Source organism: Paramormyrops kingsleyae, chromosome 13 (assembly GCF_048594095.1).
Source record: "Paramormyrops kingsleyae isolate MSU_618 chromosome 13, PKINGS_0.4, whole genome shotgun sequence".
NCBI classification, from domain to species: domain Eukaryota; kingdom Metazoa; phylum Chordata; class Actinopteri; order Osteoglossiformes; family Mormyridae; genus Paramormyrops; species Paramormyrops kingsleyae.
The window spans coordinates 7,266,671-7,279,288 of NC_132809.1; the positions used below are offsets into that span (position 1 = coordinate 7,266,671).

Sequence of the window (12,618 nt, forward strand, 5' to 3'; positions counted from 1 at the left end):
TTAAGTAGAATCTATATTTGTCCATAATTTATACTTCATTGGTAATTGAGTCACTACTACTGTAAATATTTGTGTCCCATCAAGTAAAGTGTTACCAAATAAGCTAAAAAGTATAAAGTTGGGCTGAGAATTGTACAGAGAACACCGTCGAGATAGAGAACACAGCAGAAGGTCCTTCAGAAAGGAGCGAGAGATTGAATGTTTTAAATACCAGAGCGGCGCTGCGGTAAAGCGTGTGACGGGGATGCGGCCGCAAGCGGGAGCCCAGCGAGGAGGAAGGATGCCGTAAGAAATGAAAGCTGCGGGTGCGGAAATGGGGGGCGGGAGGGCGGCTCACGCGGATCTCACACACACGAGCTGGCTGATGAGTGCGCCGTGGGCCACGTAATTATGTATGCATGAATATTTAATGACGAACACGTGTGCGGACAATCTGCCGGCCCGCGTGTGCATGAGGGCAGAGTGAGCCTGATGCTGCAGACTCACATACGCTCATCTATGATTCATCACGACCTGGAAGGATTCTACTCTGTTTTGCAGTTAGAAGCATTTGTTTCACCTGACAGACAGTGATGAGATATTCTGCAGTAAGTGCTGGGATGGCGCTATGCTAACTGCGTTTTTTTAAATTCCCATAGGCAGTTTTAAGGCCCGTGTAAAGCAGTGTGTGGTGCAGGTTCAGTATTCACAGAAAAGGCATTGTGATATTCACAAAACACATCTAGGTTTTTTTTGTTAGTTGTGAATGCATGTGTCGTGTAGAAAGATGGTGGGTGATTCAGAGATCCTCTGTCCTGGGGGAAGGGGGCACTGGCAGGTCACAGGAGCGGTAAGGCCCCTGTTTGCTGACGGGTGTGGTCACGTAGGTTCGGACTGAGGGTTCCTAAATTACAAACGTGGGGAGGCAAGGGTGGGGGGTGGAGCTGGTGGGGGCATTTATCTAACAGCCAGTGACATGTGAAGTGCACTCAGCGGACACCCCATTTAATTTAATACATTGGGGCGAGCGGCGGTGGAGAGCACCGGAGAGAGCGAGATAATCAGGAATGCTGGCCCCTCTGCATGCGCGCTGAAATGACATGGCAGAAATTGGATTTGGAAGCGGCAAAGCTGAGCCGAACACGACTGATTCCACTCAAGCGATCGTCACTCGATAAGAAAGGAGAGGGGGGGGGGGGGGGCGTTTTTTTCCCCCCTTTTCTTTTTCTTTTAAAATGGAAAAATTGCGATGCGTGTCTTCAGTTTAATGGCAACGTGATGGTGGGGAATAGCTATTTTTGTAGCTTGACCTGTTCCTCATTCACGTGCATTTATCCCTTCCAAAAGACGTACAAAGACGGCCATGCGATTTAACTCAGAAATAATGTAGCTCTGACTCAAGCAACGTTTTTTTTTACATTTTATGATTAAAACAGTGGTGCCAGTAGGGGGCACTCATCGAGGCGCTTATCATGTGCATTCTTAATTGTAAACGTAGTTGTTTCTGTTATCATGCTGTTAGCAGCTGTGAACTGCAGCTGTGTTGAACCTGAGGGACTGCTCATAGTGGTGAAGGTCTGAGGCAGCACTGAGCTCTTACTCAAGTCAAAGGTTTCGTCTAGTTGCTTAAAGAAATCTTGAAAGTAGCTGCTGGTTTATCAGCACATAACAGTAAACTGGCTGTGAAGAGACATAAACCATTATTTCATTCATAGCCATGCCTGGTCTATGGAGGTCACATGTGTAAATACATATGTATGCATGTCTGTGTTTGTTTGCATTTTGTATGAAAGCATATACTGGTGTATACTGTGTGTCACTGTTTCTCAACTGGTGGGTCATGCCCCAAAAGGGGGTCACAGAACAAATTCCATGGGGCTGTGGTGTGTAGTTAGAATATTATTTTGAAAATGGAAAAAAAAATTACAATGCATTGAGGCATTGGACTACTGTTATTAAACTTTGATCTGCTACTGCACTGCTTTTGTGAACTGAATTTAGTTCAGTTTTTTTTTTTTAAATTTGGGTCATGTAATGACCAAGGAAAAATGTCCTGAGTCCTGAGACTAAACCAGTAGAAATCCACTTCTGTATATGTTCTTGAAAATAGATGTGGATGTGTGTTTTTGTCTTTTCTGTTATATGTCTTTTCATATGTCGGTATAAGTATTTGGATTGTTGTAATGTAATAGTGAACAGGAATTCTGTCTATTAGCCTTTAGAAATGGGCCGCGTTGTCGCAGGATCTAATTCCGTGCGTGCGCGTGATCCCCGTTTGTATCTCTTATTAATTTGCCTAACGTGGCAAGCTCACCATTTCACCCCGTTTACAGTATCAGCCATAAATCCTCATAGCGCAGTCAGCCAAATAAGATTGGCCCAGTGTGTTTTGAAATTTTGTTTTAATCTGCCAAGCTATTTATCTCGACGGCACTCAGCACCTACATACTATTAATTGAGTCGACGGTCTCGTCGGGCAGCTGTGATGAAAATTTATTTTAACGCAAGGAATGAAAGGGTATTTGTTAAAGGAGGGACGCTTTATATCGCAATACATCATGTGCGACAGACATTCGTGATGAATGCATGCATCACTTTCCTTGCCAGCACGATATCAGAGTTGCGTGCTTTTAAGCAGCACATTAAACCTTTTTGTTTCCTGCTTATTACCTATGCAATTAATTTATGTCTTGCGTTGAATAAAAGTGGATGTGATGATGCTATGGCCTGCACTTCCGCCTAACCCCGGCTGCACTGTTGTCCCACTGGCCACCTTGATTAAGCACCGCCCACTCTGAGGATCTTGACAGATGGTCTTATATGTCCGTTTCTCCTTATTAACCAACGTGTGAGGAAGGCTTTGGATCTGTACAATGAGTTACCCAATGGCAGGGAAGGACAACCAACCATCTGAATGGATCAGATCGGCATAGACACTTTCACAGAACATTCATTTGTTCACTGTGCAGTACCCACTCTGCAATACCCACAGAACTATTACTATGGAATTCCATGCAATATTTTCCTTGACATTCTTTGCACTGCTACTGCTTTTAGTGTATTATTTATTGTTAATGTCTATTAATGTCTTTCTACTGTGTAACTGTGTGTATTCAGCGTAAACCTACAGTTTGTTTCAGCATTAATGAAGTAACTGTCTATTTTGTTCTACTCTCCTGACCAATAGCATCATTTCCCAGTGCTGCCCAGTACAGATAGTGATAGTTGCCCAGAACCTCTGTTTTTTTTTTCCAGTTTCAAGAGGCTGCCACACTTACACATTTACTTCTGTAACTCTGTCAGAGCTCAGGAGCTGTGCTAAGCACATGCAGACATCCATGGAGTTGCTCTTCATATCTGGCACGACCGCTTCAAGGCTAGTGAAGGATTTGCATGCCTGGTAGGGGTCCTGAGAGAGAAGTGGGGTGTCCTCCCCTCTGCCTGCTATGGAGAGACCTGAAACAGTCTGGCATATTATTCAAGATTCAAGATTCTTTTATTGTCATTGCACGGATTATAAAGAAACTGAGTAGCAGTCTTTACTGTGCCTTCACACAACAAATATCAGTTAAAAATAGAAGAAAAAAAAAACTAATTTAATCTACTCAAAAGAATATATTCATATTCAGATATGCAAATGTGCAAAAATAATTGTGTGGTTATGTATATAAATAGAATGCATATTGTTATAACCTAAATAGCAGCTGAGATGTTGCACTCCAGGATATTGCACAACAATTACTGTTAGTGTAATAGGAAATGTATATGTACAAAAGTGCAAGTGAAATGTAAACATAGATAGAAACATGGAAGTTAAAGTCAGTGTTCTGTATACACAAAGTGTTGTGGTGTTGATGGTCAATCAGGTGCCAAAACAGACAGTGTCATTGACAGTGTTTTGTTCTCGTATGTCGCCGGCAGGTCCTGCCTTGCTCTGTCTGGACATGGCACATGAAGTCAGTCCAGCAGAACTGGATGCGTCCATGATGTGACAAACAGAAGAGCCTCATTTGTCGTAATCATGCCCCCCCCATCCCTTCCCAGCACAATTTGGAAATCTGAAGTTTGGATGGTGGGACTTGGATGGGGGCCACATCAAGGGCCAGCTATACATTCAGTTGGGGCAGGGAGTCGAGTTTACACCAGTCAGAGCAGTCCAGCAGAAACTAACACACACCTTCTGATGACACCAAAGCGAACATGGCATATTCTCCAGCAGTAGGTTTTCTCATTCGGGGACATCGCACAGTGCCAGGCGCACAGAACGTGATTATGATTATTGATAAGAGCCTTTGTTCCTTCCTCGCTCCCCGATTTTTCTGAAGCAGTCCATTCCGCTCTCCGAGGGATGATGCTTTTGTCTGCAGCCCGCCGGTTTCTGGAAGCGACTTGCCATGCATTTCACGTTGATGTGGGAGGGTGTTGCTATGCTGGTTGCTAGGGATTTAGAGGCGAGTGACATGAAAAGTCCAAATAATAAAGGTGTCCTTCTGATGTAGCGCTGCTCGGGGCTGCAGGAATCGGCCGTCTCATCTCTGTTTGCTGCCCTTTGATTATCCATCTTCTGCCTGCCAATATCTCCTTTTTCAAATGAAATCAACACTGGAGATGAACACCTAAGAATACCAAAGCTTTATAGTTTATTTTTAATCTGAGTATCATAGCATAGTTTTTGGGGACAATTCTGCTTTTAAAATAGATTTTTAAATCCTATTTTCACTGTTTAATCATTCTAAAACTATGTAGTACCTAGGGATTGATATTAGGCCTATAAAATATTTTGTTATATAAATAAATGTGTCCCTATCTGTCATGTGGGAGCAAATTATTGAGTGTGTTTGTAGATTTTAAGTGGATGTCGGGGGTTCACTTGGGTAGCATTGCAGTTTCTACAACTAAACTCTCTCGAGCCTTTCATGTGGACTGAACCATATCACCAGAAACATTGTCTGCCTGTCCACATTTTGTTCCAGTCTGTTAACTCTTACCTTTCCTAAAAAAACCTGTCCTTGTTCTCTCTGCTTTGTTAGATCTTTCTTCTGCTCCTTATGTTTCAGGTGAATGCAGATGGGACACACTTGAGCCCAACCCCCACCCAACCCTTTGCTGTGAGAGACAAGCGACTTTTGTCAGAGGTAGTATTATCCCCTCTATCAAAGGCATACTACTCAGCTTCAGTCAGAGGTAGTCTTATCCCCATTATCAGAGACATACTGCTCGACTGCAGTCAGAGGTAGTATTATCCCATCTATCAGAGACATACTGCTCAGCTTCAGTCAGAGGTAGGATTATCCCCTCTATCAGAGACATACTGCTCAGCTTCAGTCAGAGGTAGTATTGTCCCCTCTTTCAGAGGTATATTGCACAGCTTTAGTCACAGGTAATATTACCTCCTTTATCAGAGGCATACTGCACAGCTTCAGTCACAGGTAGTATTATCCTCTCTAACAGAGACATACTGCACAGCTTCAGTCAGAGGTAGTATTATCCTCTCTATCAGAGACATGCTGCTCAGCTTCAGTCAGAGGTAGTATTATTCCTTTCAGGAAGCCCTGAAACGGCTGACATCGGTGTCCGTCCCTGAGGTAGCTGCACACCAGTCTACCACTGCGGCTCCGTTGATTTAAAATGTTATTTTTTGTAATTTCTTTTGCACTTCTTCACATCGGCAACGTGAAAATTTGATTCACCCCACCACACCCCAGCTGGTACAGCGGGATGGTACCATCCAGAAGCTTCGGAATGACGTCCTCCTCCAGCTCGAGGCCCGGGACTCGCAGAGTGCCCAGGTGAATCCTGCAATTCTCGTGCAGAGAGACCTACTACGTCATACTTTTTCCCAAAGCGCGCGTGACTTCAGAAGCATTCCGTTATGTCCGTCCTTGATCCCGCTAATCAGTAATATACTGTATGCTATCGCTACAAACACGTTAGCGCTGGACTGCAGTAGCAGGTAAGTACCGAAAATCACCCCCCCACCCATCAGCGGCTGCGCTCTTTTTTTCAATTATTATTATAATGCTCTCTTCTTTATTTGATTTTTGCAGATAACATGATCGTAAGCCTCTGTTAGGATTTTAATGAAATATTGATCTGTTTAGAGCTTGGATTGTGGAAGCTAAACGCTAATGCGGATCCATGCATACTGGCTTCCATTTCAGCCAAACATCTTCCCTCAGTTCCACATGTCCACACATTAAGTGTGAACAGCCCTGGCAGCCTTCCTCAGGCTCGTTTGTTTAGTCTGGAGCTGCTTAGCTTTCACCGTCTGTTTTTTTTTCCAGTTGTAATGTGCTAATGTCGTGATTTAAATGAAGTATTGATCAGTTTAGGAGGGAGACCAGAGAGAGGTGTCGTAGGAGGAAGGGAAGAGGCAGCAGGGTTTTTGCCGTAGACTGTGCATGGGGGGAGATTGAGAAGCCGCAGGAGTTGCTGGATTCGATGGACTTGGAGAAGCACCCGTCACGTCCCTTTTAATTTGGTCAGAACCTGGAGTTTGTTCCTTTTGCTGCTAGGAGCCCAAGGATTCTGTTTGCCAGTGGACCACGCTCCGTCGAAGAAGGATGGGCTTCAGATGTCTTCTTTGCATTTATTTCTGGCCTCTTTGTTTAAATGATCTCATCGACTTTCCTCCGAAGGGCCTCGCTCGTGCATCTCCGAGCCGTCGGTTTAACAGAGATGTGGAATATGCTGTAGGTTCTGGGGTGTTCAGATAGGACGAGAACTTGGGCTTCACCACCTTGCTTTTCCATTTGTCTCGCTCTCCTGTGTCTTTTGTTCTTCCTGTTGGCGATTTAGCAGGTAACCGTGTCAAATAGAAGATGTATTCATGTATTTATTTGTTTCGCCATAACGAACGAGTGATAATGAATGAGAAGTATGGCAGTTACGGGAGCAGCCTATTGTGGACCTGATAATTAAATAGTTGTGTTGTATACAGATCAGTATCCTAACTGCTCTGTGATTGAGGATTAATCCCTGCATTATTTGTGATTGCGCTTTATTTAAAAATAAAGCAAAATCATTTCGCCACATTTCAAATGCCTTCATTTTATACATCTGCCTGGTATTGCTACAGTAATCAATAAGGCGTTGATGCGATTTTGGGGAATCGAATGGCATCTCTCTTATATCATTAACCACATCTCAGACGAAAGGACTTCTTAAAATATATTTTTTGCAAATAGCACCTTTGTTTGCAGATCCCGGCGATGAATGTGGATGCCTGGGGTAAGGCATTGATTGGGTGTTTGGGTCTGTACATATAGGTGTACGATATTGGTGTGGGTGCAGAAAAGCAGATCTTTACTGAGGATTGATTTTTCTCTTGCTCCTCTCTCTGCCCGCCTTTGGGGTTGGTTAGTTGGACATCCAGGAGCAGAGGATAACTCAGCTGCAGACCGAGTTGCAGGAAAGCCAGCTGGAGCAGCAGAGAAAGCAGAGTCGCATCCAGCAGCTGCAGAGGGACCTACTAGCCTCAGAAAGGCAGACAGAGGATCTCCACGCACAGGTATACAGCCCACCGCTAGCCCCAGGCTTTCTCGGCCTTCAGCGCTCTCTCAGCTACACGTGTGTTTGTTTCACATTTGCGCAAGAAAACTGGCATGTTTGCATGAAATCAGTTTAAGACGTGGTTGATGTACATTCTTAATGTTATTGAGCTTAGCCGTGGCAATTTTATCGTAAAGCAGGGTCGCGATTACAAAGCCAGATGTTTAAAATGGTTATGCTGTACATTTCAAACCTTAATTCTAAAAACCTGTGGACATTTATGAATGTTTCTTCATTCGGTTCACGTTTACATGCCGTGGTGTCTTATATGTGGCATGGCCTTTGGAATAAATGAGTTTTTATGCTAGGAGCAGAATAAAAGAGAACTCTGCTTTTTATCAGTGGGGGGAGGGGGGGTGGTAATGTTGAAAAGGCTTGGAAGCTGAATGTACCTTGGCAAAGTAATTAGGGCAACATTTGCTTTCAAAAGATCGACATTTACCTCAGGTAGAGGATGCTTTTAAGTCTCGGCTGAAAAGCTGCCACGTGCAAAATAAATGGCTCGTATCAAAGTTTTTTGGAGCAGGAAGTAAGGAGGGGCAGAATTTGACAAAATCATGGTACGATTCTGGTGTGATGCTTGAATGAAAAGTGTAGCTGATGGCTGGTGGAGTGAAAGCCTCCCAGTCCACAGTAAGCTGGGAGGTTCCCTGCAAGAAGTACTAGAACAATTACAATCTTTGTTTCTGCGTCCAATATAGCTGTGAACTTCTTACGGCCCTTTTCCAGTGTGTAATCACTGTGTATGTAAATATACAAATTGGTGACTGAATGTTTCTTAGCCTAATCCAGTAGTGCCGCATAGATGTGAAATACTCAGACTGCATGTGCCTTATTCATTGAAATTGCAGGTTGATGGCTTGGAAGAATGTGCCGTCTTGCCTTAACTGTATTGATTTTTTGATATACATAAACTGAGAGAATGTGGTTCGTGTTATTTGCCGTCACTTAGCTGTCAGAGGTGAAAGGTCATCTGGTGAAGGTCGAGGGAGAGAATGATGCCCTGAGGTGCTATAAACTGGACCTGAGTGTGGAGGTAAGTCGCTGGTACTGTATCCTCACAAAACCTCACCTTGTAAGAGGTCTGCAGAATACCTACAACCTCACCATGTAGGACAGGGGTGCCCAAATGCAGTCCTGGGGGGCCGGAGCCCTGTGTAGCTTAGTTCTTTCCCTGTTCCACCATAAATGATTCAGCTCAAGAGCTGTGTGGTAATTAGCACATGGAGTTGAATCAGTTAAATGAAGGGAAACCCAAACATGTGCAGGGCTCTGGCCCTCCAGGACAGGAGTTGGGCACCCCTGATGTAGGAGGTCTCTACTTCATCAAACCTCACTGCACAGAAGGCCTCCTCATCACCAAACCTCACTATGCAGCAGGCCTGTAAATCACCTCATTGCTGACGTAGGCTTCTACATTAGTGTTATTCAACTGGTGTGCCGCAGCACACTTGTGTGGAATTAGAACAGGGCAGGTGTGCCGTGTGTGTGTGTGTGCGTGTGTGTGTACATAACGGCATAACACACAACATATATATAAAATATCCAAAAGGCTTTAAACGTTTTCAAATGCAGCCAGCCACTCTGTGACTGACACCTGACCATGAGTATGTGATCAGCAAACTGCCAGGAAGTAAAAAGACAAGATTAGGGACGAATTTTTTAAAAGGAAAATTTTAGGAAATGAACTTGATCGTGAACCAAAAGGTAAAGAAGAATAAGATACATGTAATTAGTTAGAGAATAATATGTGTTAATCACTGGTGTGCCCTGGAATAATTACCTTATGAAAAGTGTGCTGTGGCAGAGAAAATGGTTGGGAAACACTGCACTACATCCCCAAACCTCACTATGCAGTAGGTCTCCACACCACACAAGAGGCCTTTACATCACCAAACCTCACTGGGCAGAAGGTCTCCACATCATACAAGACGCTTTTACATCACCAAACCAAACCGTGCCGGAAGGTTTCCACACCAAACAGGAGGCCTGTACATCACCAAACCTTACTATGCAGTAGGTCGTCACACCACACAAGAGACCTGTACATCACCAAACCTTACTGGGCAGAAGGTCTCCACATCACACAAGAGACCTGTACATCACCAAACCTCACCATGCCGAAGGTTTCCACATCACACAAGAAGCCTGTACATCACCAAACCTCACCATGCCGAAGGTTTCCACACCAAACAGGAGGCTGGTACATCACCAAACCTGATCTTGCAAAAGGTCTCCATATCACACAAGAGGCCTGTACATCACCAATCATCACTGGGCAGAAGATCTCCACATCACCAAAGAGGCCTGTACATCACCAAAACTCACCATGCGGAAGGTCTCCACATCACACAAGAAGCCTGTACATCACCATGCGGAAGGTCTCCACATCACCTAACCTCACCAGACGAGTGGCTCCAGATGACCGAACCTCACCATGTTGGAGTCATCATGTCCCCAAGCGCTGCTGTGTCCAGGGTGTGCTGAGGCTGGCATTATCACCATCACACAGTGGTACTGTGGTGCTGATGCCTTCACATATCACATACTCCAGGCTCTTTAACATGTTTTTTTTTAAGCTGCTTTATTGACAACTCAAATTAGCCAACTTTCTATGAAAAGTCTTTTCAATTGAACTGAACCTCCTGTCTGCAGACTGCATGTATTCCGTTGCAGCCACATGATTGGCTGTTTGGAGGAGCAGGCTGTTTGCTTTAATGAGTCATGGTAACTAATAAACACGCCACTGGGTATATAAATGACATACTGATAGACAAATATCAGAGGCATCAGTTATGTGACCCAGAGACCCTGCCCACAAGGTAACAAAACCCCTCGTTACCCCACCTTATCTTGTATTGCCTCGCCTCACAGGTGGAAAGGCTGACGGGAGAGGTATGCACTCTGCAGGCCAGAGCCCAGGAGAAGCACAGCACAGAAGCCAAGCTGACCGAACAAAAGTACCTGGACTTACAGCGGGAACTAGAAGAAGTTCAGGGAAGGCTCTCAGAATGCCAGGGCAGAGCACAGGATGCCACTCGCGAGGTGAGCAGCCCAGGATACTGCTATCCATCACACTCTCTATGTAAGCTCTTCAGAACTGTACTCGCTGATCCCGCTGTTCCTGTCAATACATGTATGCAGGTGTTTGGATTTGCATGTGTATTTAGGTATTTTGTACCTGTATGGGTATTTACATGTGTATGCAGGTGTTTTTGTACATCTATAGGTGTTTACATATGCATTCCGATGTTCATGAACTTGTATACGATGTTTACATATGTAGGTAGTTTTTGTAATTGTATGGGTGTTTACGTATGTACGTAGTTTATGTACCTGTGTGGGTATTTACATAGGTAGGTAGTTTATGTACCTGAATGGATGTTTATATATATATAGATAGTTTATGTACCTGTATGAGTGTTTACATATGTAGGTAGTTCATGTACCTGTGCCGACCTATACATGCGTAAGCAGGTGTTTTTGTACCTGAATGTTTGTATGCAGATGTGTACTTTTGTATGGGTTTTTCTCTTCACTTGCTCCATGGAACTTATGGGCTTTGCCCTTCAAAAGTGGAGGAATCACATCTCCATTGTTTAATCCCTGCTGACGTGCAGATTGCTGCCATGCAACATGCTGAGGGTGTAAAGCCGGCGGGGGTGGACATTTCATTAAGCTGTGCTGGTGGGGGGGGCGAGGTCTCGGGTACCTCTTGTCACCCCATCGCTCAGCCACACTCATCCAGAGAAATGCCTTTGTTCTTGCAGCCATGTGGTTGATTTGTAACATCCGCAACCTGCTTGTCCTGTCCACCCATCATTCATGTGGTAGCCTTTCTGAGAATCCAGTGATCTACCCTGAAAACCCAAGTTCCACTTGAGCATCTTTCACGTATAAATATAAAGCTGCTATTTCTCATTACTGTTCATCTTAATGTTGCCGTGTTTCCTTGATTTCATTGACACTGCTTATAAGAATCTTACACGCCAAACAAATGATCTAATGTTGCTTGCAACGCTGTTCTGAACTTCAAAAATAATGTCTTTGGTGCCAGTTCTTCACACACCTTTAGACTTTCTGTGAACAACTGCATTTGGTCTGAAATTTCTATTAAAAGCTCTTCTAATGAAATTGTTATTGAAGTTTTCAATATAGTACTTCACAATTAAATCACTTTACTTTAGATATAGTACCTAAGGTGGGAGATTGTTTTTTTTCCTGTTTTGATTGAATAGGATTTGTAGTTAATAGACATTTTGGGGATATTGATGCAGGAATAGCTTGATTGAAGCCGGAGGTGGTGTGTCTAGAACAGAATGTTGTCTGATAAGCTGGAGCATACAAATCTCTGATGCTTAAAGATCTCTAAGGCATGTGGATCACCGATGCCTACAGATCTCTGAGGCATGTGGATCTTTGAGATTTACAGATATCTGGGATATATGGATCTCTGAGGATAGGTCTCTAGTGCTTACCAATCTCTGAAGTACATGGATCCTGAGTAGGGTAATTCAGGTCCAGAGAGTAAAAGTCCAGACTGGGATTTTGTTAGCATAAAGAGTCACGGAGTACTCAACTGCTTGGTTGAAACAAAATCCCTGTCTGGGCTTTCGCTCTCTCTGGACCTGAATTACCCAAATCTACGTGGATCTCTAAGGTTTACAGATCTTTGGGATATATGGGTCTCTGAGGTTCATAGATCTCTGATGCCTACAGGTCTATGTGACATGGGGATTTTTAAGGTTTACAGATCTCTGAGGTATGTGGATCTCTCAGGTTTATAGATCTCGATTGCCTACAGGTCTATGTGACATGGGGATTTTTAAGGTTTACAGATCTCTGATGTATGTGGATCTCTCAGGTTTATAGATCTCGATTGCCTACAGGTCTATGTGACATGGGGATTTTTAAGGTTTACAGATCTCTGAGGTATGTGGATCTCTCAGGTTTACAGATATCTGATGTTCACAGGTCTCTGAAGAAACGGTTCTGCTGAGCAGTGGTGTGGAGCTTGGCCTCCATGCATCTTCCATAAGCTCTCTTTAGCTGGTACCCCTGACCTGTGCCAGGCTCTGCTTCCCAACC

The 12,618-nt window shown here is 44.0% G+C and overlaps 1 protein-coding gene across 1 annotated transcript in view; it reads left to right on the forward strand.

Moving 5' to 3' along the window:
• pmfbp1 (polyamine modulated factor 1 binding protein 1) overlaps positions 1–12,618 on the forward strand; it is an 89,767-nt gene that overhangs the window by 41,605 nt on the left and 35,544 nt on the right. The window contains exons 6-10 of the mRNA XM_072698108.1: positions 5,037–5,114; positions 5,685–5,768; positions 7,343–7,489; positions 8,483–8,566; positions 10,405–10,575. Coding sequence (XP_072554209.1) covers positions 5,037–5,114; positions 5,685–5,768; positions 7,343–7,489; positions 8,483–8,566; positions 10,405–10,575 — 564 coding nt within the window. The remainder of the gene's footprint in view (positions 1–5,036; positions 5,115–5,684; positions 5,769–7,342; positions 7,490–8,482; positions 8,567–10,404; positions 10,576–12,618) is intronic.